At 36.2% G+C, this 22837-nt stretch overlaps 1 protein-coding gene across 2 annotated transcripts in view; it reads left to right on the top strand.

Annotated features, from left to right (window-relative positions):
• Positions 1–22255, top strand: part of LOC125235425 (angiotensin-converting enzyme-like) — a 180968-nt gene extending 158713 nt beyond the window's left edge. For both annotated transcript variants that reach the window (XM_048141987.1, XM_048141992.1), the window contains 11 exons: positions 2818–3022; positions 6193–6357; positions 10100–10187; positions 13440–13580; positions 15937–16113; positions 17264–17361; positions 17822–18110; positions 18619–18775; positions 18908–19084; positions 19281–19394; positions 19487–22255. In XM_048141987.1, the coding sequence (XP_047997944.1) occupies positions 2825–3022; positions 6193–6357; positions 10100–10187; positions 13440–13580; positions 15937–16113; positions 17264–17361; positions 17822–18110; positions 18619–18775; positions 18908–19084; positions 19281–19394; positions 19487–20024 (2142 nt within the window). In that variant the 5' untranslated portion in view covers positions 2818–2824 and the 3' untranslated portion in view covers positions 20025–22255. The remainder of the gene's footprint in view (positions 1–2817; positions 3023–6192; positions 6358–10099; positions 10188–13439; positions 13581–15936; positions 16114–17263; positions 17362–17821; positions 18111–18618; positions 18776–18907; positions 19085–19280; positions 19395–19486) is intronic.
• Positions 22256–22837: the final 582 nt, after the last annotated feature.

Below are 22837 nucleotides of genomic sequence, written 5' to 3' on the forward strand. Positions count from 1 at the left end.
CTGCTGATGATGGCCAGAACGGAACTCTTCAAATCTGAACGGCACGCTTATAGTGACTTGGGTATTTTTATACGAACAGCATGCACTTTCGTACAGAACAGTGACATTTGGTGCAGTGGAATTTCTGATGATGGTCAGAACCGAACTCCTCAAATCTGAACGGCACGCTTATAGTGACTTTGGTATTTTTATAAGAACAGCATGCACTTTCGTCCAGAACAGTGACATTTGGTGCAGTGGAACTGCTGATGATGGCCAGAACCAAACTCCTCAAATCTGAACGGCACGCTTATAGTGACTTTGCCATTTTTATAAGAACAGCATGCACTTTCGTCCAGAACAGTGACATTTGGTGCAGTGGAATTTCTGATGATGGTCAGAACCGAACTCCTCAAATCTGAACGGCACGCTTATAGTGACTTTGGTATTTTTATAAGAACATCATGCACTTTCGTTCAGAACAGTGACATTTGGTGCAGTGGAACTGCTGATGATGGCCAGAACCAAACTCCTCAAATCTGAACGGCACGCTTATAGTGACTTTGCCATTTTTATAAGAACAGCATGCACTTTCATCCAGAACAGTGACATTTGGTGCAGTGGAATTTCTGATGATGGTCAGAACCGAACTCCTCAAATCTGAACGGCATACTTATAGTGACTTTGGTATTTTTATAAAAACAGCATGCACTTTCGTCCAGAACAGTGACATTTGGTGCAGTGGAACTGCTGATGATGGCCAGAACCAAACTCCTCAAACCTGAACGGCACACTCATAGTGACTTTGGTATTTTTGTAAGAAAAGCATGCATTTAAGTTCAGAACAGTGACATTTATTTAGTTATGTTTGTTAAGCATATGTTTTGAAGTCAAAGTTTGTCAAGCTTCGATTTCTTATAATATAATCGGATTCATGAGGAATTGAGGAAACTCCTCAAACCTTAACGTTATACGTATATTCATTTGTGTTTCCATCTAATAATTAAAGCATTAAAAGCAGTTTTAAAAAATACTTACACATTTCTACATAATCCAACATTCGCAAGTAGCTTTCACCAGAACCCGAAAGGCGACGGTTTTTTTTTTTCTTAAAAATTATATAACATGATTTTACCATAACACAGTTGAAATCGTATAAGAAATTGTATTTTTGACTCTTCCATTGTACTTATTCAGAACGCACCTTAAGTAACATTGCAATCTCAAAACGCGTGAAACGGAACGCACCCAAATCAGATTTTTCTTCTTGATTCTTAATTTGAAACTTTTGTGGTGTCGGTCGGTGCATCGTGGAAATTGTAATAAACGCAAATTTACTTATTTCTGTGCAATTATGTTCCAGTTGTTTTTATTGCGTGTTTCCTCGCTTTAGTGAGGTGAAAAGTTATGTGTTACACACGGGATGCAAAGTTATTTTAACTCGTAAGTATTGCAACACTCTCTACGCTCAGGATTCTATTTTTGAACTACTCGCTTCGCTCAGGATTCTATTTTCGAACCACTCGCTTCGCTCGTGGTTCAACCATAGAATCCATTCGCTGGCTCGTAGTTCAACCCTAGAATCCATTCGCTAGTTCGTGTTGCAATTCCACACTCGGTTAATACAACTTTGCTCCCTTGTATAACAAACAACTATTTCATCACATTTGAGAGGAAAACACAGAAAAAAAATCATAAGGTAAAACCTTCAATGAATGGCGGTGTTGTACTGCCCGTTGCTATGACAACGCGGTTAAGCGCAAATCGAGATGGCCGTCACAATTTCCTGCCTGATTGCAAATTATAACGATTTATCTACGTGAAATTTACAAAATAAATGTAAAACACACTGAAATAATTGAAAAAAGAAATGCATTTTCCATACCGTGCAATATTTTTTTATAGCTTAATAGTCAAATTTTAGTTGTGCAAAAAAAATCCTTGGCTGATTGAAACATCCTTTGCCTGAAGTATTGTATGGATTGTATTAATTCTTAAAACTAAATCCATTATTCCCTTGGGAATAAAATAGTACATTATTCTTCAGTACACATAGACGCAACGAGACCTTTAAACAGCAAATGTGATGAAAAATGATTTGTTATTATATAATTTTTAGATCCCATTTTTAAATTTCCGTGAGCATTTGCTCGAATTGTGTCGAAGAACTGAGGGACATTAAGATGCTGAGGGATATAATTTAAGTGTTTCTCTAGGGTAATCTCGCCTCATTCGGAGACACGCCTAATTCGGTGAAACAACCAAAAATCCATAGGCCACATACTCAGACACGAAGGACTCAACATTACCATCCTGGAGGGAAAAATCGAGGCGAAGAGAGGCAGAGGAAGACCTAGAAAGCCATACATGGCGCAAGTTAAGGAATGGTGCTGTAGCCACACATACCAAGAAGTCAAGACGAAGGCCGAGAATAGGCACGATTGGAGAATGCTGCAACGACAGAGGAGGGCGAGGCCCTCTTAATAATGATGATGATGAACCAAAAATCGTCTTTCGGAATAGTGCTTCGAAGCTTGTATCACCGAATTAGGCGTGTCACCGAATGATGCGAGTTTATCCTACACCACGTAGGTGGACGATGAAGATAGGTGTCATAATTAGAAAACATTAAAAAGAAAATTATTAATATAGTAGCGGTATTAGACTTTGGTGTCTAGTTTCAAGACACAGACTCCCTCAGAGCACACTTTTTCATAAGAAAAAATATCTCTTTAATATTTTGTACTTTGACATTTAGCATTACCCCCTTCTCCATCCCTATTGCTCAACCTCTTACCTACCGATAATAAAGTAAGATCCATTTAAATTTGTCCACAGATAAAACATGAAAGCGACATTCACCCTCCTCTGCGTGTACTTCTACGCGCTGCTTTCCAGCGGCAATACTTCAGACGACGATGACCGCCGCTGGCTCTCGTCTCTCATCGCCCTGGTGGAGATGGACTACGAAGATCACTGCGACCAGAGGGCCACGGCGTCTTGGAACGAGCTTGTAGGCTCCCCGAAAGGTCTAGCTCAGAAGGTATGATTTTGTTGTATTTTATATTTATTTATTTGAAGTCTTCAGCTAGGCTCTCGCGCCGTGTCCATGATCACTGCCTTCTGCATTTGACCCTTGATCCAGCCACCTAGCGGATCTTGACGTGTAATTATTATGTGCTCATATTGCGTCACTGTTCGGTAAAGGCCTCCTTCTTATTCTTCCACGTATCCCGATCATCGGAAGTCTCTGTATCAAAGGCCATCCTGCCATCTCAGAGGTGGTCTGCTTCTAAGCCTTGAAATTTGTGGCACACATACAGAAATCAATACAAATAATATCTTCCAAGGTACCGAAACAAAAGTTTTTCTTAGACTAAGATTACACTATTTAAAATATAATTCAATCAATAAATCAATCAATCAATCAATCAATCAATCAAAATATTATTTATTCAAATAGGCTTACAATAAGCACTTTAAATTGTCAACAGTGTACAATATTCATCTTATTCTAAATATCAGAGCAATTCAATGTGGGGCACGTTCAAACATCCAATCTTTTCCATAAAAAACTTTGTTTTAAACTTTCGTGACACATGACAGACACGACTGAGCGGGACAGTTGCGTGCCCTTTTGTCAACCATTTTTTGTAATTTTATCTCTATTTATATGTTTATGCTCTTGAATACTTGCTTTTTTGCTGTTGTCGAACAAGTGCGTGTTAAATACTTATTCATAAAATATTATAAATGGGAAAGTGGGTGTGTCTGTTTGTTTGTACGTCTTTCACGGCAAAACGGAGCGGCGAATTGTCGTGATTTTTTAAGTGAAGTTAGTTGAAGAGATGGAGTATGATATAGGCTAATTTTTGTCTCTTTCTTACCCCCCTACTTCCCTTAAATGGGGGTGGAAAAATTTATAGAGCATGCCGCAATTTTCAAATTTAATGCGAACGAAGCCGCGGACATAAACTAGTAATCAATATATCCCAAAGGATATTAAGTTAGAACTAGGACGAAAAATAGGAGAAAACATCAACATATAAAACTTTACAGAAAAGTTTATACGACAATAAAAAAAATACTGAATTAAAAAAATAAGGAAGTATTGTGCATCATAATTTTCATAACAAAATGGAAGCCGTCTACTACTACTAGATCGGGTAGAAATAAATAAATAAATAAATAAATATTATAGGACATTCTTACACAGATTGACTAAGATAAATGTATATTAAATTACGTAGCCAATAAGCTGAAACCGAGCAGTGTCTAACAAACTAATTCAAGCGTGAACCCTGAGAGCAAACTTATATTTGAATCAAATTTCAATCATATATGCCTTCTAGCTCACAGGAGTTGGTTAATATTTACTACAACTATATGTGTATGTACATAGGATTAATATACACTAGTCCAGTGAAATATTGGGTTGGTAAGAAAGTAATGAGCGATCGATTGAATTCCACATAAAATTTTTGAGAGAGTTCTAGAATCTTCTATGGTCGAAAGTATATAAAGGGCGAGTCGCATAGTTTCTCGTCAGTCATTCACTAGCTGTCGCCGAGCTAATAGAAGGAAGAAAATGGACGAATTAAAAGTGCATGTAAGGCATTGCTTACTATATGAATTTCAGTCTGGCCATTCATCCGCCGAAGCAGTGCGTAATATATGTCAGCGTGTTGCTCCTGAAGTTGTGTCTGAGGCCACGGCGAAACGATGGTTCCAGTGGTTTCGTAGTGGCGACTTTTCATTATCAGATCAACCTAAGTCTGGTCGACCGGTGAAGATTGATGTAGCCAAATTAAAAACCTTAATTGAAGGAGATCCGAGGCTAACGAGTCGTACTCTTGCTACCGAGTTAGGCTGCTCTCATGTCACCATAGAAACACATTTACACGAGTTGGGAAAAAACTACAAATACAGTCTTTGGATACCGCACGAACTTGATAGAGATCAACTAAACCGCCGTGCCGATATCTTCATACAACTTCTGTCTTTTCGCCGCACATTCAACTGGTTGGACCATCTTATCACTGGAGATGAAAAATGGGTCTTCACCACGCACGCAATCACACACGCAAACGTCAGTGGCTAGCTCCAAACGAAAAAGGAATAGAGGCACCAAAAACAGAGCCTCACCCGAAAAAAGTTATGCTGTCCGTTTTGTGGGATATTCATGGTATTATTCACTGGGAACTCCTACCAAGTGGAATGACTGTTACCGCATCAGTATACTGTAATCAGCTTGAAAATTTAAACCAAAAAATCTGTCAGAATCGTCCACAGCATGCTAAAGTTTTTTTCTTACACGACAATGCTCGCCCACACATTGCAAAAGTGACTCGGCTAAAGCTATTGGAGCTAGGTTGGAAAGTGATACCTCATCCACCGTACTCTCCAGACTTGGCACCTACGGATTACGCATTGTTCAGATCGCTAAGCAATGCCTTGAATGAAAAAAAGTTCGATGATCAAGCCCATCTACGACAGTACATAGCTGAGTTTTTTGAATCTAAAACTAAGAACTTCTTCGCCGATGCTATTCATTCTTTACCAGAACGATGGAGACAAGTAGTAGATAACGAAGGCCGTTATATTTTTGATAAATGATTAAAATAATAAATTAAATAAAAATTACAATATTGGTTATGATTCGCTCATTACTTTCTTACCAACCCAATAAAATATTCTACGATGGGTTTTTAAATTTCGAACTCACGAATTTGCCGTTCGAAAGTCTGTGGAAAACGACGTAATGCTATTTTTGAAGAAGGACGGCTAGCAATTTTAAAACTAGTGATAATGACCTCTCGTTTTCGATTCTGTTTGTAGAATTTAAATCTCTAGTAGTGGAGATATTATTGAACGAATTTCACGAAATCGAATGGCAAAGATTCAAAAATCGGCCCCCTGCGTATAGATAAATTCACGGAATCGACAATGAGGAGGCACACTGATATTTTATCCCCCAGAGAGAAAAAAAAACATCTTCTCGCTCTCACGTATGAAATTCTTTATCTGTGCTAATGGACTAATAAGGAGGCGCCATCTGTCATAACCTGAGTGTGCCCCCTCATTATTACGTAATACACAAGTACAAGTGACACGAGTGATAAGTAGGTAAAGAATACAAGGCGATTTAAGGCGTTAAGGCCATTTAACATTTAATTATACTTTTTTTAATAATATTTTTTTATGTTAATGCAGCTTGGACGCGATAAGAGCTACGGGATCTTCGCGCGCGCGCAAACCACCGACGTGCGCATAGCGCTCAAGGCGCATGCGCTCAGCGACGATGAACTGCTCAAGCGCAAAGTGCAGCTTTTGTTGCAGCCGGGGGATCTGCTGCTGCCGACTGAACAGTGGATACGGGTGAGCTGGTTTTAATGTGTCTCTTTCACATACATACATACAGATCACAATCGACTTAGCCTCAACAAAGCTGGCGTTCTGGCTTTGTAGTGTGTAGACTACGATATATTATATTTATACACTCTGTGTTTATTGAATTCCGTTTAAGGGAAGGTTCTTTAGATTTTAGTTCAAATACATTAATAATAAATTAATTTCTCTTTCAAATACAATAAATAATTTCTCTAAGAAACAAGCGTCTTAACTTTTACGGTTATCGAGTTATTAAAAAAATTAACAAAATTACTGAACACGTGTGTGACAGCCTTTACCACATCCTAATGTTATTTTGTTTTAACACGTGCTGTCAATCACTTGACACTAACTTGAATGTAATTCTTAAGGGTCTCTCACACTAATAAATTAAATTATTATGTATGAAACCGATAATTTTTTTTTTGCGAATTTATATAAGTGATATACAGGATGGTTCCTGATAATAAACCTTACGACGAGTCGAATTTAACGGATATAAAAAAACACGGTGTATACAACCAGATATTTTTTTCGAACCCCGTTTAGTGACGGGTTAAGAATTTCACCACCCCCTTTCTTTCCGTAGGTGTCGTAGAAGTCGACTGTGGGATATGGGTAAAATTGTGGCGTAGGCGAGAGGCTGACAACCTGTTACTGAAATGTCACAACTTCGATTTCTTTCAACCCCTTTTTGCCAAGAGTGGCACTGAAACTTGGTAGTTCGTGTGCTCTGCCTACCCCTTCATGGGATACAGGCGTGATTATATGTAATGTATGTATGTATGTATTTTTTTCGAAATGTTGTGTGCCTAGAGTCAACGGAGCACCAATACGTTGAGCGCTCTGAGCTCACGATATATTTTGCAGTTTGCCTTCCGGACATACAGCAACTTAACGAACCAGCCAACCTAGCCGATGTGACAATTGTTGACACTCCGTGGGGATCGAATTTATCGCTGTCTGGCTAGGTATGTAACGCCACTACGGTACACTGAGAGAAAATACAACCAGTTTTCATGTTCGTTCAACAAGTTTTTTGGTTAAAATAGCGCCTACGTGCTCTTTGGTTCAAACAACAAGCTACTTGTCATTTGAATTTGTCGATTTTATAAAAACAACCTGACACATATTGTTTTAAACATACGTTTGGCTGATTCAAACGGATAAACCGCAACAAGTCGAACTTGTTAAATTCACAATGCAAATTTCTCTCAGTGTAGAGCGATAGGTAGACCTAGCTACAACACGTAAGCGTATCGTGTATCGTAACTAAGCGCGATAATTGGTGATAATTTAACTTTTTAGTTTTTCATATCATCGGTTTAATGAAACGCAGCATTGATAATGAAAATAAATTTTTGAAAACTGACAACAGTGACCTGTACATTGCTGACGCTATGTATTTTTAAAGTACCACTTTATCAACAGCATTTAAAGCCTGTTTGGATTATAAAAGACTAGTTTCGTAGTCGTAGTGATCAAATTCTACATATAACGTGTTTTTATTGATTTCCGTTAACTTTTAGAGAAGGTTCTTTAGTTCAATTACAAAATTAATTTCTCTAAGAAATCAATAATTTGTCTTAAATCTTACTGATAAAGAGTTATTCAAAAAATAAATGTAATAATTAATAAGTTTAGTAAGTACGTATTTTCCAACTTCCGAATAATATTTCTTAATAATATGTACTTATTGTCAGTAGGGATGTTACGGACCTTCGCCTCCGGATCCGTTAAGTCAGAACTTCCGTTTGCTTTTACGCCTCCGAATCCGCTTCCGCTATCGCTAATTTTTATTTCACATCTTCGCCTCCGCGTCCGGTATTTTTTACCGAAGTTATAACAGAGTTGAACGCATTGCATTTGGAGCAGGAGCACGGTTTACCTATAAGTTTTGACTATATCTCAATACCATCAACCTTCTTAAAAGTAGTAAATAAACTAACGGAGTCGGATTCGGAGCCGGAGCCGAGTTACGGATCCGGAGTTATCGGATCCGGATGCGGAGCCGAGTACCGATTAACTACTTTTAAGAAGGTTGATGGTATTGAGATATAGTCAAAACTTATAGGTACAACGTGCTCCTGCGCCAAATGGAATGCGTTCAACTCTGTTATAACTTCGGTAAAAAAATACCGGTCGCGGAGGCGAAGGTGTGAAATAAAAATTAGCGATAGCGGAAGCGGATTCGGAGGCGTAAAGCAAACCCGTATTCATTTTTTAATACCTATCCAACAATATATCACACGTTGGGGTTGGAATGAAAAAAAAATATCAGCCCCCGCTTTACATGTAGGAGAAAAAAACCGGGGGGGGGGGGGGTACCCTAATAAACATTTTTTTCCATTTTTTATTTTTGCACTTTGTTGGCGTGATTGATATACATATGTTGGTACCAAATTTCAGCTTTCTAGTGCTAACGGTTACTGAGATTATCCGCGGACGGACGGACGGACGGACGGACGGACGGACGGACGGACGGACGGACGGACGGACAGACAGACAGACAGACATGGCGAAACTATAAGGGTTCCTAGTTGACTACGGAACCCTAAAAAGTGTCCCAAGGTTTTTTCCCATTCCGTTACCATTTTTTCATACATTTTGTATGGCGGTAACGGAATGGAAGGTTTGAAAAATGTATGGAAACCTTGGGACTTTTTTTTTCTCCTATTAGGATCGAAAGACCTCGCGATTCTGAGTATGAATCGCGAAAAAAATACCTATGTTACAAAAAGAGTGGGGTGGACAACTTTGAAAAAAATGGCCCTTATATGTATCGTGTTGATATAACTGCTTCGAAACATCGGAAGCTTGACTTGAAAAATCAAAAAGGATTACGGCCTAATATATAAAACCGGGCAAGAGCGTGTCGGGCCACGCTCAGTGTAGGGTTCCGTATTTTTCCGTTTTTTTCTCAAAAACTACTGAACCTATCAAGTTCAAAACAATTTTCCTAGAAAGTCTTTATAAAGTTCTACTTTTGTGATTTTTTTCTTTTTTTAAAATATGGTTCAAAAGTTACTTTTTTTCCTTTCGATTATTTCCGAGAATATTAATATTATCAAAAAACGATCTTAGCAAACCCTTATTAATTTTTAAATACCTATCCAACAATATATCACACGTTAGGGTTGGAATAAAAAAAAATTTCAGCCCCCACTTTACATGTAGGGGGGGTACCCTAATAAAACATTTTTTTCCATTTTTTATTTTTGCACTTTGTCGGCGTGATTCATATACATATTGGTACCAAATTTCAGCTTTCTAGTGCTAACGGTTACTGAGATTATCCGCGGACGGACGGACGGACGGACGGACGGACGGACGGACAGACAGACATGGCGAAACTATAAGGGTTCCTAGTTGACTACGGAACCCTAAAAACTACTTAATGTAACTGTTTTGTTTTTTGTTTTATTAACTTAAATAGAATAAGTTACCTATATTAGTCTTAGTCTTAGTTTTAGTGAAAAAATGTATCCTCCAATGTATGGACTGAACTGGTCTGAAATAGATTTAATATTTATTTATTTATTTTTCTATTTTTTTTATATCCCGGTCAATATACGTATTTGTGAATATAATTTCCTCCTATACACCGCGTTATGTTCATATTCTAAACACTATGGAAACCAAGGCTAAGCATAAAACTAAAATTTTTGTCATTTAATTTAATACATTCCATAATAAACATTAGTAACATTTTATTTTTCTTTGCTTTCAGCTGGTCACGTTTGCAGATACCTCGGAGAATACTTTGCGATTTTCAACAGACTATGATTGTGGAACAACTATAAATTGTTCACTGAGAGGTAAGAACTTTCATAATTTTGCACACATATTTTATAAATTATTATAATAATTTTAAGGTAAACATGATCAAAGAATATAACAAATTTATAATTTAATTAACCTTCGTACATAGGTAAGTCACGTGTTAGTTTAGTTAGGGTTCTGCCTATCTAAAAATATAACTGAGATAGATGCATCTATCTTAAGGTTTATTAACTTTATTTATTATGCATGTATTTCGCTTTAGTGCCAAATTTGCCAATATCGCAATCCAAACCGAATGTAAGTAAAACAAAATATATAATAGTACATTGTGCAACAAGGGGAGGAACTTGAATATTACTAACGAGAGTAAGTTAAATCGCGACGGTTTGCCGGAGCGATTTAAAGACTCGAGTTTGTAATATTCATACTCCCCGAGTTACACGTGGGCGACAATCGCGCGACCGTTTTTCATTACTACCATATCGATAAGGTTTGATAAAGTCGCGCGACCATCGCGCGTCCGTAAAAGGATGTTTTTCATTACACTTGAAATATACGGTACTAGAAATTTCATAACTCCCTTGGGAGAACGATTTTTCTATAACTCACGCTCCGCCTGCGTGCAAAATCACATTTAGTGTGCGAGTGTGATGAAAAAAAATTTACAACAAAGCTCGTAATAATTTATAACATACAAAGAATATTTGTAAAAAAATATATCGCGTACCGATTAACTCCCAAACTACAAAAGATAATTGTTAAGTCTCATTAAATCTCAAAATTTCACGAAACTTCTAACAACTTCGTGCTCGAGATGAATGTCCGCGTAAAAAGTTAATTTCTCATCGCCCGTAAGAGCAATTTTGTTCTTTAAAAACACCCTCTGAAGATTTATGCCGGCTATAAAAAATGTAAAACGCTTCAGGATATAAGTGTTCTTACTCGTTTAAGATAAGTTTTCAATGGCCGAACTCTTCAACAAAATGTCGCCAGATGTTTTATCGCCTTCAAGGATATTGTCAAGATGTCGACGGACGAAGCCTTGCTGAACCTTGTTAGTCTTCATAAATTCAGTTTATTTTCCCCTCGTATCGAAGTTCCTCTCGTTAAATTTAATACTGATTCATTAATTTTAATAAAGCTTCGATTTTAGTTTTAAACCTTTGCTTATAGATTCAGCTGAAGAGTTGGCAGCTTACATTGAACTGGTGGTTTAGCATTTAATGACTACAAATTCTTATACAAATAATTATACGTTAATACGAAATAGTGACTGGAGTTTTCAGGGTTGTATAATACATATGTAGGTTTGGAATGGCGTATAACGCAGCTATACCACTTCCTTTTCCATAACACTACTCTATAATTCGTAGGCACCATAACTCTCAAGAGGTCCTATCCATCTACCAAAATAGGCTGAGTTATAATACGGGTCGGATCTTTTATGAATGATATTGCGCAGGTCTAATTTTCGACGCCCGCTCTTACAACCCATTACACCGGCCGCCAGCTGGGCTAACCGAAGTGATAATAGTTGACCCTCCGTGTCGATCGAAACGCATCTGGCTCTGTCGCGCAATGCAGAAGAGTGATAGAGAGGGCTAACTACAATACGCTACGGAACGTAAACGATTGTCAATGTCAAGTTGGCTAGGTACCCAGAACGACGTTGATTCCGAAAGCTAATAACGTTACGGAAAAGTTAGCGGTAACTGTAGCGGGTTTACGGGGTGGGAACGGACGGCTGCAAAAGAAGATGCGGTAGCAAATAACTGGGACATTTAAGCAATCATAGAATAATTTTGATAATCTGATATTAAACTTCATTTTTAATTAAATTACACATTAAAACATGGACACATGATGTAAGCTCATTCACACTTACAAAAACATGAAATGTTTAAAGTGAAAAGGCTTAAGGACCGGGTCTAATTTAAGGTATCTCAAAAAGGCTTTTCTACAAAAATACAGAGAAAATATTCATTCAATGTTGAAATGCTGCATTATTATATTCTATGAGTTTGAATATTTATTTTATTATTTTATATCCATTTAGTAAATCACACCTACAACTCTTATTTTAAACTGTGGGTAATCTTGCAAATGAAAACAATTTATGGATAAGGTTAGGTTGGTGATCGAAACAAACTTCCGCAATAAGGCCGTTTTCACATTATCCGATCCGATATCGGATGTCGTAAGGATTTCAATGGAAAAAATCCAAGATGGCGCCTGTAATGTATGGGATATCGGTCCTACATCCGATATCGGATCGGATAATGTGAAAACGCACTAAGTAATGCGGGCGTTTGTATTTCAAAATGCAAGATTTGCTCAAATGCGTCGATGCTTACGGTCACTCTGGATTAAACGAAAAGTAATATGCCACCCGATGTCAGCGTCCATATTGTAAGAAAAAACCGTGGTTATTACTATCCCAGTTGGAATGATTTGTGAGGTCATAAACACTCGTAAAGGCTTTACCTTCACTCCGCTTTATAAAAAGTTGTATGCGAATGTTATTTACTTTTGTCTACATGGCACCCTTCTGTGTCTTCGATCTTACTAGAGAAACTGGATTTTAATATTCGTACTCTAAGCTCCTGGTTAATTATGTACGAGTAGTTAAACCTCTTGGTTAAACATTTAGGGTCGGTTTCACCAAACCGTTCGTTATCGAATTGAGCTATCGGAATTTGTATGGGAATTTCCATAGACTTACTGCGTGACGTTGATGTGTCTACTAACTGTGTTTGATGCATCTAGCCTTTAGTGATATCTTGCAGTGATGCTTATACAAATTATTTACGTCCCACTAGACGCACAATTTTAATTTTTAAATATTTTTACTTCGTAAAATACTTATACAGCGTGTGGATTCCATATGGGCCAATAATGTATCCAATTATAGTATCTGATCATACGAATCGTATCTATAGGATAATCATATTGTTAAAAAGTGTAAAGTGTGTTATTAATTAAGAATAATTATTTTTTTATTAAATCTGGCCAAGCAGCAATGTACACCGTCCAACTTAATTTGACATGACATAAACGTCTTGTCGTATAACGTTTAGGTGGGTACGCTAATTGATGTGGACATAATACATTGCATGCTGAATTACTATGTATTAAAAAAATCTCATCTATTAAAAAAAAACCTTGTAGTTAGGCTCCTTAGGTCCGATACTTATCGTTATTATTATTAAGATATTCGCCCGTATGGAATAGACATGCTGTAGAATTTGTGTCCCTCAAATTCATAATGTTATTTATGTCCATATCAGAACTGCACAACGGCCTGGCCAAGCAACACGATGAAGAAACACTGCGCCAGATGAAAGAGTCATGGGAGAAGAAGCTTCCGGATCTAAACGAATACCTTGAAAAAATATTACCGCTGTTGAAGAACACATCTAAAGAGAATGGTAATTATAATTGACTACTACTCTACTCTCACGCGTCAATGGGCGCCGGGCGATAGTCCCCACGCTAGCCCACTGCGGATCGGACAGATGTATGAAGGTTTTATCGAATATTTCTCCACCGAAAAGCTAGCGGTAAATATCAATTGTTACCAAGTGATATTTTCCACTTGTATGTACAAATTTTTTGTCTTATTAGTACCAAAGAGGATCAAGTTTTATTGAGAGTCACTGTCAAAGTAAAGTGTGTAATCACAGTGAATAGACTGCCATCTCTGGACACAGGCTTAAAACTTTTGAACCTCAGTTTTGACAATTTGGTCCATATTCTTAGCTCGATATGTGTTAAAATGTCAAATATTAATATTAGCGCCATCTAGCCGAGCGCCCCCCAAAGGTGTACCGCCATCTAGGTCACCGTACGTTTTTCTCTATGGTTCTGAGATACGTTTTTTTCTTAGACTTTATCTGTCTATACGGAGTTACATATTTCTTTGTTAGTACGTACGGTGTACTAATAATCCTCTTATTCATGAACATTCACTAAAGTTATCAAGCCGATAAAAATCGTCTTTCCCTTTCTATCACACAAATACGTCGGAAAGGGACAAACGATTTTTATCGGCTTGATAACTTTAGTGAACGTTTATGAATAAGAAGGTAAATCTTTGTGTTCATTAAAAACTTTCAAGTGTTTGAAACCCAAGCGAAGCCTTGTTTTATCCCGGCTTATAGTCACGGCTCATGGGAGCTTGAGGTCCGCTTGGGAAGCCTTATAAAAATGATAAATATTTTACCCTTCACTAGCTCGGAAACACGTGTTTTGTCCTTTAATACCAGCGGGTGAAAACGCATTTTGCCATCCACTAGTGGATAAAGTAATTTGACCTTGAATAGAGTCAAATTAACTGCTTTAAAAATGATAAAAGTAGGTGAGTCTAGAAATAAAGATGATTTACCAGCTATGGAACTACTGGAAGCAGTGATAAACGCATTTTTTGCGTTGTAGTTTCCTCGCTATAGTGAGGGGAAAAGTTTTGTGTTACACTCGGGTGCAAATGTATTTTACTTCTCGTGTGTTAAAAAACTCGCAAGTTCAGGATTCTATTCTCGAACCACTCGCTTCGCTCGTGGTTCAACTATAGAATCCTTTCACTTGCTCGTTTTTCATATCCACACTCGGCGTTAAAATACAACTTTGCCCCCTTGTATAACAAATAACTATTGGTTGAGTTATTATTAGAGATACATGTTATTACTGGATTCTATTAAGCTTATGTTATGAAAGCACTATATTTTTATTTTTATTTGTTAACGTTTTTCCTCACAATGCTCTGCTTAATTGCTACATAGTTAAATGGATTATTTTTATTAGAATATAATATTGTAATAACTTTGTTTAATGCAGTGTAATTCGGTGGCTCCGTTAGTTCTTATGTCAGAAACACGCGCAACCTATAGTTTCACAGTTTTCCAGCACATTTGGAACATATTTACCTATTTTATGGAAAGGTGTTATGACTGCCTTAATTAATGCCCTGAAACTGATTCACCAACATTGTTGCTATTAATATCAGTTTTAAACTGTAAATCCAGACCTGCATCGCAATTTTAAAATAAAAATAATGAAAATGATTTACCCATTAATGTTCATTCATTGTAAAAAAATATAAGTCACACACAGGTCGAACACGATTAATTAACATTAACGTTTCGGCCAGTACACGTGCAACCTGGCCGAAACGTTGGGAAAAAAGGTAAAAATAATGTTAATTAATCGCGTTCGACCTGTGTGTGACTTTAAATATGTGTACAAAGCGCGAGAACTTAAAGTGTTATATTGCAAAAAATATTTTGGCATTTCCATCTAATTACTTCATAACCTAACCACAAAATTATAATTTTGGGAAAACCCCCGACATGTAGACCGATTTTCATGAAACATGGCTAAGAACACTCCCGACTAACTCAGCTTTCAAACGAAAAAATCTAAATCTAAATCGGTTTACCCGTTCCGGAGCTACGATGCCACAGACAGACAGACAGACAGACAGACAGACAGACAAACAGACAGACACGTCAAACTTATGACACCCGTCGTTTTTGCGTCGGGGGTTAAAAATATATGTTACGTTGACCTTCAGATTTAAAATTTAAAGTCCGATCCCTGTTTGCACTTTTAAAAGGGGAATGTTAGAGCGTTTTCTAATTATCCGATCCGATATCGGATGTAGGAAGGATGTCAAGATGGCGCCTTTATTTACTTATGATATTGGTTCTGCATCCGATATCGGATCGGATAATGTGAATATACACTTAACATGCTTTGTTATTGATATTAAAAATTGTGTCTTGACAGAATTTAACACCGTGGAAGAGTACTGGGACTCACTCGCCGAATACGAAAGTGCGATACTGAAGGCCCGCGAATTGTGGGAGCGCATCAGGCCACTCTACGAGAAGTTGCACAAATATGTCGCGCTCAGGCTCAAAGGCACTGAGGCTGTCGGGAAACCACTGCCAGTTTATTTGTTAAGTGAGTATAATAACAGCGGTGACTGAAACAATTTTTCAGTCATATGGTGCTTCTTAATCGCACTGGTGCGAGAAGTGGAACTTTATGTGCCAATATTGAAACAGAGGGGTCTTATGTACTGAAAATATTCGTACACTACACATGGGAAGAAGTATGTGATATTTGAAAGGAAAAAAGTTGAAAATATACTATATTAGGTACCTACATTTTTAGGGTTCCGTAGTCAACTAGGAACCCTTATAGTTTCGCCATGTTTGTCTGTCCGTCCGTCCGTCCGTCCGTCCGCGGATAATCTCAGTGACCGTTAGCACTAGAAAGCTGAAATTTGGTACTAATATGTATATCAATCACGCCGACAAAGTGCAAAAATAAAAAGCGGAAAAAAATGTTCTTTTAGGGTACCCCCCCTACACGTAATGTGGGGAGTGTTTTTTTTTTTTCATTGCAATCCTAACGTGTTATTTATTGTTGGATAGGTATTTAAAAATGAATACGGGTTTACTACAATCGTTTTTTGATAATAATAATATTTTCGGAATTAATCGCTCCTAAAGGAAAAAAAAGTGTGTCCCCCCCCTCTAACTTTCGAACCATATATTTAAAAAATATAAAAAAAATCTCAAAAGTAGAACTTTATAAAGATTTTCTAGGAAAATTGTTTTGAACTTGATAAGTTCAGTAGTTTTTGAGAAAAATACGGAAAACTACGGAACCCTACACTGAGCGTGGCTCGACACGCTCTTGGCCGGTTTTTTAAAAAGTGTTTTTTGTAGCCATTGTTATAGGGACATTAGGAATTTAATTTTTCTAGTAAATTTACTTCGATGAGAAGCCTATGCACTCTTAAAAATTACATTAGAAATAATTTCTATGATTTTACGGTTTTCGAATTAGAAGGTATTTAGAACTATTTAATTCCATATAGGTACTTACTCTATATCTTAATTACATCTTTCCGAATAAAAGTAAATCACCTAAAATAAATTTAATAGATAACGCAACTCGGATACGACACTGAGCTCCAAATTGTGTATCTCACAAACAGGCAACTTGCCAAAAGGGAAAATTTATTCCGGATACCAGCACTTAGGTTAATACCGAATGCTCAAATTATTATAATGAGGGCAATAACATCAACTTTCTCTTTTAGGGTCACTATCGGGAGACGATTGGTCAAATGTTGTGGAAAACCTGCTACCTAAGCATGCAGATATATATCACAAGTTGTACGCTAATCTTCACTTAAAGGTTTGTAGCTATAGAACATTTTGAATCATTTTCCAGGCAAAATGTATCGAATACCTTTGGAGTTCTCGGTTTAAATTGTATTGGATCTTTAAAATGTGACTCAATGTTAAATGAATTACCAAAACTTAAGGATATATGTATTTACATTTGGTGAAAATAGGGGCGACACTATAGGTACAGTCAACCAATTGGAACCCTAGGCCACTGTAGAACTATGTCATAGTGACGTTATACATCAGATTGTAAGAAATCTCTTATTGCTTGTCATTTTGACATGGTTGTTGAGTGGCCTAGGGTTCCAATTGGTTGACTGCACGCTACAAAATAAAAGTTGTCTCATTAATACTCAATTAGTTCGTTGTATTGACTCTCGACACAAATGTTTTGCACAACTGCACAAAATAGTCACAATTCTTTTTCGTGAGTTATGAAATAATTTTGACTGTATCTTGGTTTTCAGAATTTAGGTGGCGTCAAAGCATTTCAAGAGGCGACAAAATTACTGACAGAGATAAATATGCCACACATCGAGCCGTACACTTGGGACAAATCGATATTTAATAGCAGCTGTCCGCCCGAGTTGGTGGATTGGTGTAAGCCTAATAAGCTGCGGGTAATCTCATGCAGCGACGTGACTATCGGACATTACATGGATGCCCATGAGGCTGTCATGCAAATAAAGTATAAGGACACTGTCGCTTTACATAGCAACAATACGTATACGCTCAGGAATGCTAACCGCTATTCAGGTAACTAATAAAATAAACGTTATTGCCCTATTGTGTTAATAACCACAAAATTAAAATTTTGAATAAACCCCCGACCGCGACACAGTGAACCGATTTTTTGCTAACAAACAAAAAAAACTAAATCTAAACCAGTTCATCCGTTCGGGAGCTACGATGCCACAGACAGACACACACACACACAGACAGACAGACAGACACGTCAAACTTATAACACATAATCTTGTTGATCTGTGTAAGGTGCCCCCAATATAATTTATTTATTTGTTATTATTTATGTCTCAGCAGGGCATTAAAACATTTATTATCATTATAATAGTATATAGTAGATGAATTAAATATAGAATCAACATGAAACAATGTAAATGTTAAATATGTGTTCTTCATAGAACTTGTACGACAATTTGATTACATAGTTTATAAAATCATTTTTCACAAAACAAAACTGCAATAAAATGAAAGCCAAGTTTCCACGTGATCAATAGATTAATACAGCAATTTTCTTTTGCAGCTATTTATGAAGCTATACCTGAATTCGCGTCGCTTCTGTCGGTAAATCCTCATGCTTTGAGCCGGTCTGGATTATACCCTATAGAGAGATTTAACTTCAATCCGAACTATCATCGTCTGGTTCTTCAATTAATAACTGCTTTGCGAGATCTGCCGAAGTAAGTAATGAAGTATCAATTATTCGATTCTATCCAAAGAAGTATTTTTATCCCAAAATACGATTGAAAATTTAATAATCCTGTTAAGTAAAAAAAAAGAAACAATTACAAATGTTATGATTGTTATTTCAGATTGAATTTCTATATAGCCGCCGATGAATGGAGGCTAAAATATCTTAAAGAAACAACCACTTCTGCAACAAAAGAAACGAGCTGGTCTGACTATAGAAAAGAATTCTCTTGGCTGGAAACTTCTGACGTAGACATCCTTGGTAATTCTTTCGTGCTTCACAACAAGCCTTTTATTGGGTGAGTTTTCACTAAAACTATGTTAATATTTTAGATGACAGCTGTCACCTCTTTCTTTATCTTCTTTTTGTATATTATTTATATCTCACATTGAGAACACAAAAACTTTGACACATTAAGCAGCATTACTTCACAATTATACAAATACCAAAATATTTTCAGTAGGTAAATATTCATAATGATATTTTTGTTGCAGAAAATTTATGGGACTTATTCTAAAATATCAAATATATCAATCATTTGCCGAAGAACTTGTTTCGGATGAGGAGGACCTTATTAAACATATTTCTGAGAACAACGATCGTTTAGTGTAAGTAAAACGTTGTAATTTCATTACCTAATATTTTTTTGTAGATTTATTTATATGGCCTCTTTTAACATATTATACTATTTTGGTTCTAGGACTGCAATGTCTCAAGGCTTGGGAGTCAAATGGCCTGAAATGATTAGCGAATTATTAGCAAAACGGGAGAATGCCCTAGAATATACAGGCCTCACTGACTACTACAGGCTTCTGGACGAATATTTAGATAACCAACTAGACCCTCAGCAAGGAATAAATGAATCAGATGATTATGTAGAACCGTCTGAGCCTGAAATAATAGAAAACGAAATACCCACAGAATATAAATTACCCGAAAAAACTGAAACGCATGAAAGCATTCAAGATAATGAAATTGATACAGGGGAGGGAAACAATATGAAGTTTGGCGCTGAAACGTCTACCGTCGGTGTGTTAGAAATAAAAAACCCCGTGGGGTCTGGGGACGAGGAACAAAAAGATACAAATGTAAAGGAAGCGTCATATAACGTCTACTGGTGGATCGGGATAGCTGTCGCAGTAGCCATTATAGTATTATTAATAGCAATAATTGCAAGAAAACGGCAGAACCATCGTAAACAGCTGGACAGACAAAGGAGAGAAAATACGCATGCCTGATTTGAGGAGTATCGGTTCTAGATAAGGAACCGATATTATATCTGGCTACTTACACTAATTTAAGTAATTTGTGCCAATGCGATTCGTTTTGTGTGTGATGAGTTAGACAGTTTAGGTGTGTGCTAGTTTGTAATAATATTTTATTTATTCTGCTCTAGATGTATTTTAGTTACTTATATTGTTGGTTTATTTAGCAACAATGCTTAAGCAATGATTGTTCTTTTTAACGATTATTAGTATGGAATTTTTATACAAGCAAAACTACATTTTGTTATGGGTAAAATTAATATTATTTGTTCAACGAATATTAATATTAATTATGATGCTTAATCATGATACAATTCCAACAATGCTGCATTTGATTATTTGTAAGAATAATGCAGGTTTTACGAGTGTAATAACCAAATCATCATCCATCTTTATATAGCAAGAATATATACCAAATACATTTAATGCTCAAAATGTTACTTGTCTACACTGTTAATCACAAGATACATTGTTAGCGTCAAACAATTTACAATACTTAAATTTATTATTTCGCTTCTATGTAATTTAAATTATAATTTACGCAAGTCTTGTTTAATACTGCAAATAAATAAATATAACACTAGTTAGTAAACGAAATAAAATATTTTTGTACATATCACATTTTGCAAAAAAAATGTCTAAATGTTACCAAGAGTGTCGATATAATTGTACATAATAGTTAAGTGTAATTTCGCTGTGCCTTAAGCGTCTCAATTTCTAATGAGTACTCTGTGTAGTATATATATATAATATTTAGAAATTGTAATAAATATATTATAAATTTGTAAAAAATATCTTCGGATTCATATTTCTGTGACAAAAAATACGTGTCAGACCAATGTATAAAAAACTTACTTCCAAAAATTTACATCGATGAATCAATTCAATCAGTTACCACAATATGGTTTATCATTACCGTATTTCATTCCAATTATTAGAATATTATTAAAATGAAATTTGGTTTTGTTCGTGAAATTATTTTACTTTGAATAACATATTATTTTGATAAGTTGATATGATTTACATATCATGCATGTCTTGTTAATATTTTATTACTCAATGTATTTTTATTAATATCAGAAGGCCTATCCAAACAGTAATTTCTTATCAATATAGTAACCAAACCAATATTTCAGCGGGAAAGAAGCATAGTTCACACGTCTTTTTCTAATTGTAATTATGACAAGAGCGGTCCATGTCGCGAAGACATAATCTTGCGCCAATAATATTTAATACCTATGCCCTGCGAGAAGTCAGTGTTTAGAGCTAACATATTATTGCATAAGACAAGACATTACAATAGAACTCAAAGAGGCTGATTCAGATTTTATTTAAGTATGATACGACCTTGATGATGGCTCACAGTGTTAGTGTGAAACCCACTGAGAGGCGAGTAGGTACAAGTCATGTCATTAGAATAGGCAGAGTTTTCATTGCACATTAAGATTATACTGAGCTATGGAGTCCCTATCATTTTAAATGTGAAAGTTTTACACGCATGTCTAATATTGCCCTGAAATGGCTATAAAATCAACTAAAGCATTATGTAGGTACTTTTTTCGTATTTAGGTATTCTTACCTCACTTTGATTTTACTATGCCATAAAAACCCAATGCCTAGTCAATCGCACAGCGAGATCGTGTAAACCCTCGTATCGAGGTCGTATCAAACAAAAAGAGAGGGTATATACAGAGTGTCCTTAGCTTAGCTTCAAAGCCCCAAGCATTTAAATATTTACATTAGAATATTTCGAACCCTTATAATTTAAGTTAGTATTGCAAAAGTGTGGTCTGCACTAAAAAGATTAATTAATTGCTGGATAGAGTTGCCTATTTTTATAAAATTAAAGGTTGGTACGTAAATAGAGGTCAACAAGTTAATACGACATATCCTTAGTAATGTTAGATTTTTATTATGAAATAAAAACACAAAAATATTTATATGACTGACATTTCTCAAATATCTCACACATATTTTCTGAACTGCAAAGAACTGAAATCAAATTTATAAAATAGTTTCACTCATACTAGTACGCGTACATTTCAATTTTTTTTTGTTTGATTAATTAAATTACATGAGGGGCTTTCTCTAGAAGCTAGGGACACTTTGTGCCAAATAATTTATTTAAATGTTATTTTATGTTTATGTATACTTTAAATTTTAAAGTAAAATGTGCAAAGGAAATAATAAATGTTTAAAACATACAGTAAACCTTTATTTTCCCCATAAAATAGTACTAAGTACTTTATTATTGTATTTAGTAATAATACCGGAAACGGGCCCGCATTTTAGATTTATGGTTGGTCTATAAAAGAGAAGTTACCTGAATTCCTATGGAAATTTATGACTACAAAAACAAAATGAGGGGTGAAATCGTCACAACTAGCACTCTGAGAGTCCAATGGTCGAATATTGGGACGGAGCCAAGTAGGTTTGGCGATATGGCGTGAGACGCAAATACTCATACAATCACATTCAGGATTTTCTTTGCCAGTATTTAAAATGTTGAGCACTTATACAATTCAGACAGTGTCAAAATTGCTTAGAATTTTTTAATTTTGAAGCCTTGCTAAACCGTCCTAACCTCCGTAGGTCTGGCGTTATTTCATACTACTTCGATGGAAAACAAGCACATCACCCACTCGGTGGTAAACAGTACCTAAAGTTACGAAGATGCCTATGACAACTTTATCTTCAGAGGTGCTACGTGCGTCTTATCCACCCTAAGAAACTCCACCCTCATTGTGCTTGATGAGGAACTTAAAACTATGGATATAAAGGTCTAG

The sequence above is a fragment of the Leguminivora glycinivorella genome, chromosome 2, assembly GCF_023078275.1.
Source record: "Leguminivora glycinivorella isolate SPB_JAAS2020 chromosome 2, LegGlyc_1.1, whole genome shotgun sequence".
Classification (NCBI taxonomy): Eukaryota; Metazoa; Arthropoda; class Insecta; order Lepidoptera; family Tortricidae; genus Leguminivora; species Leguminivora glycinivorella.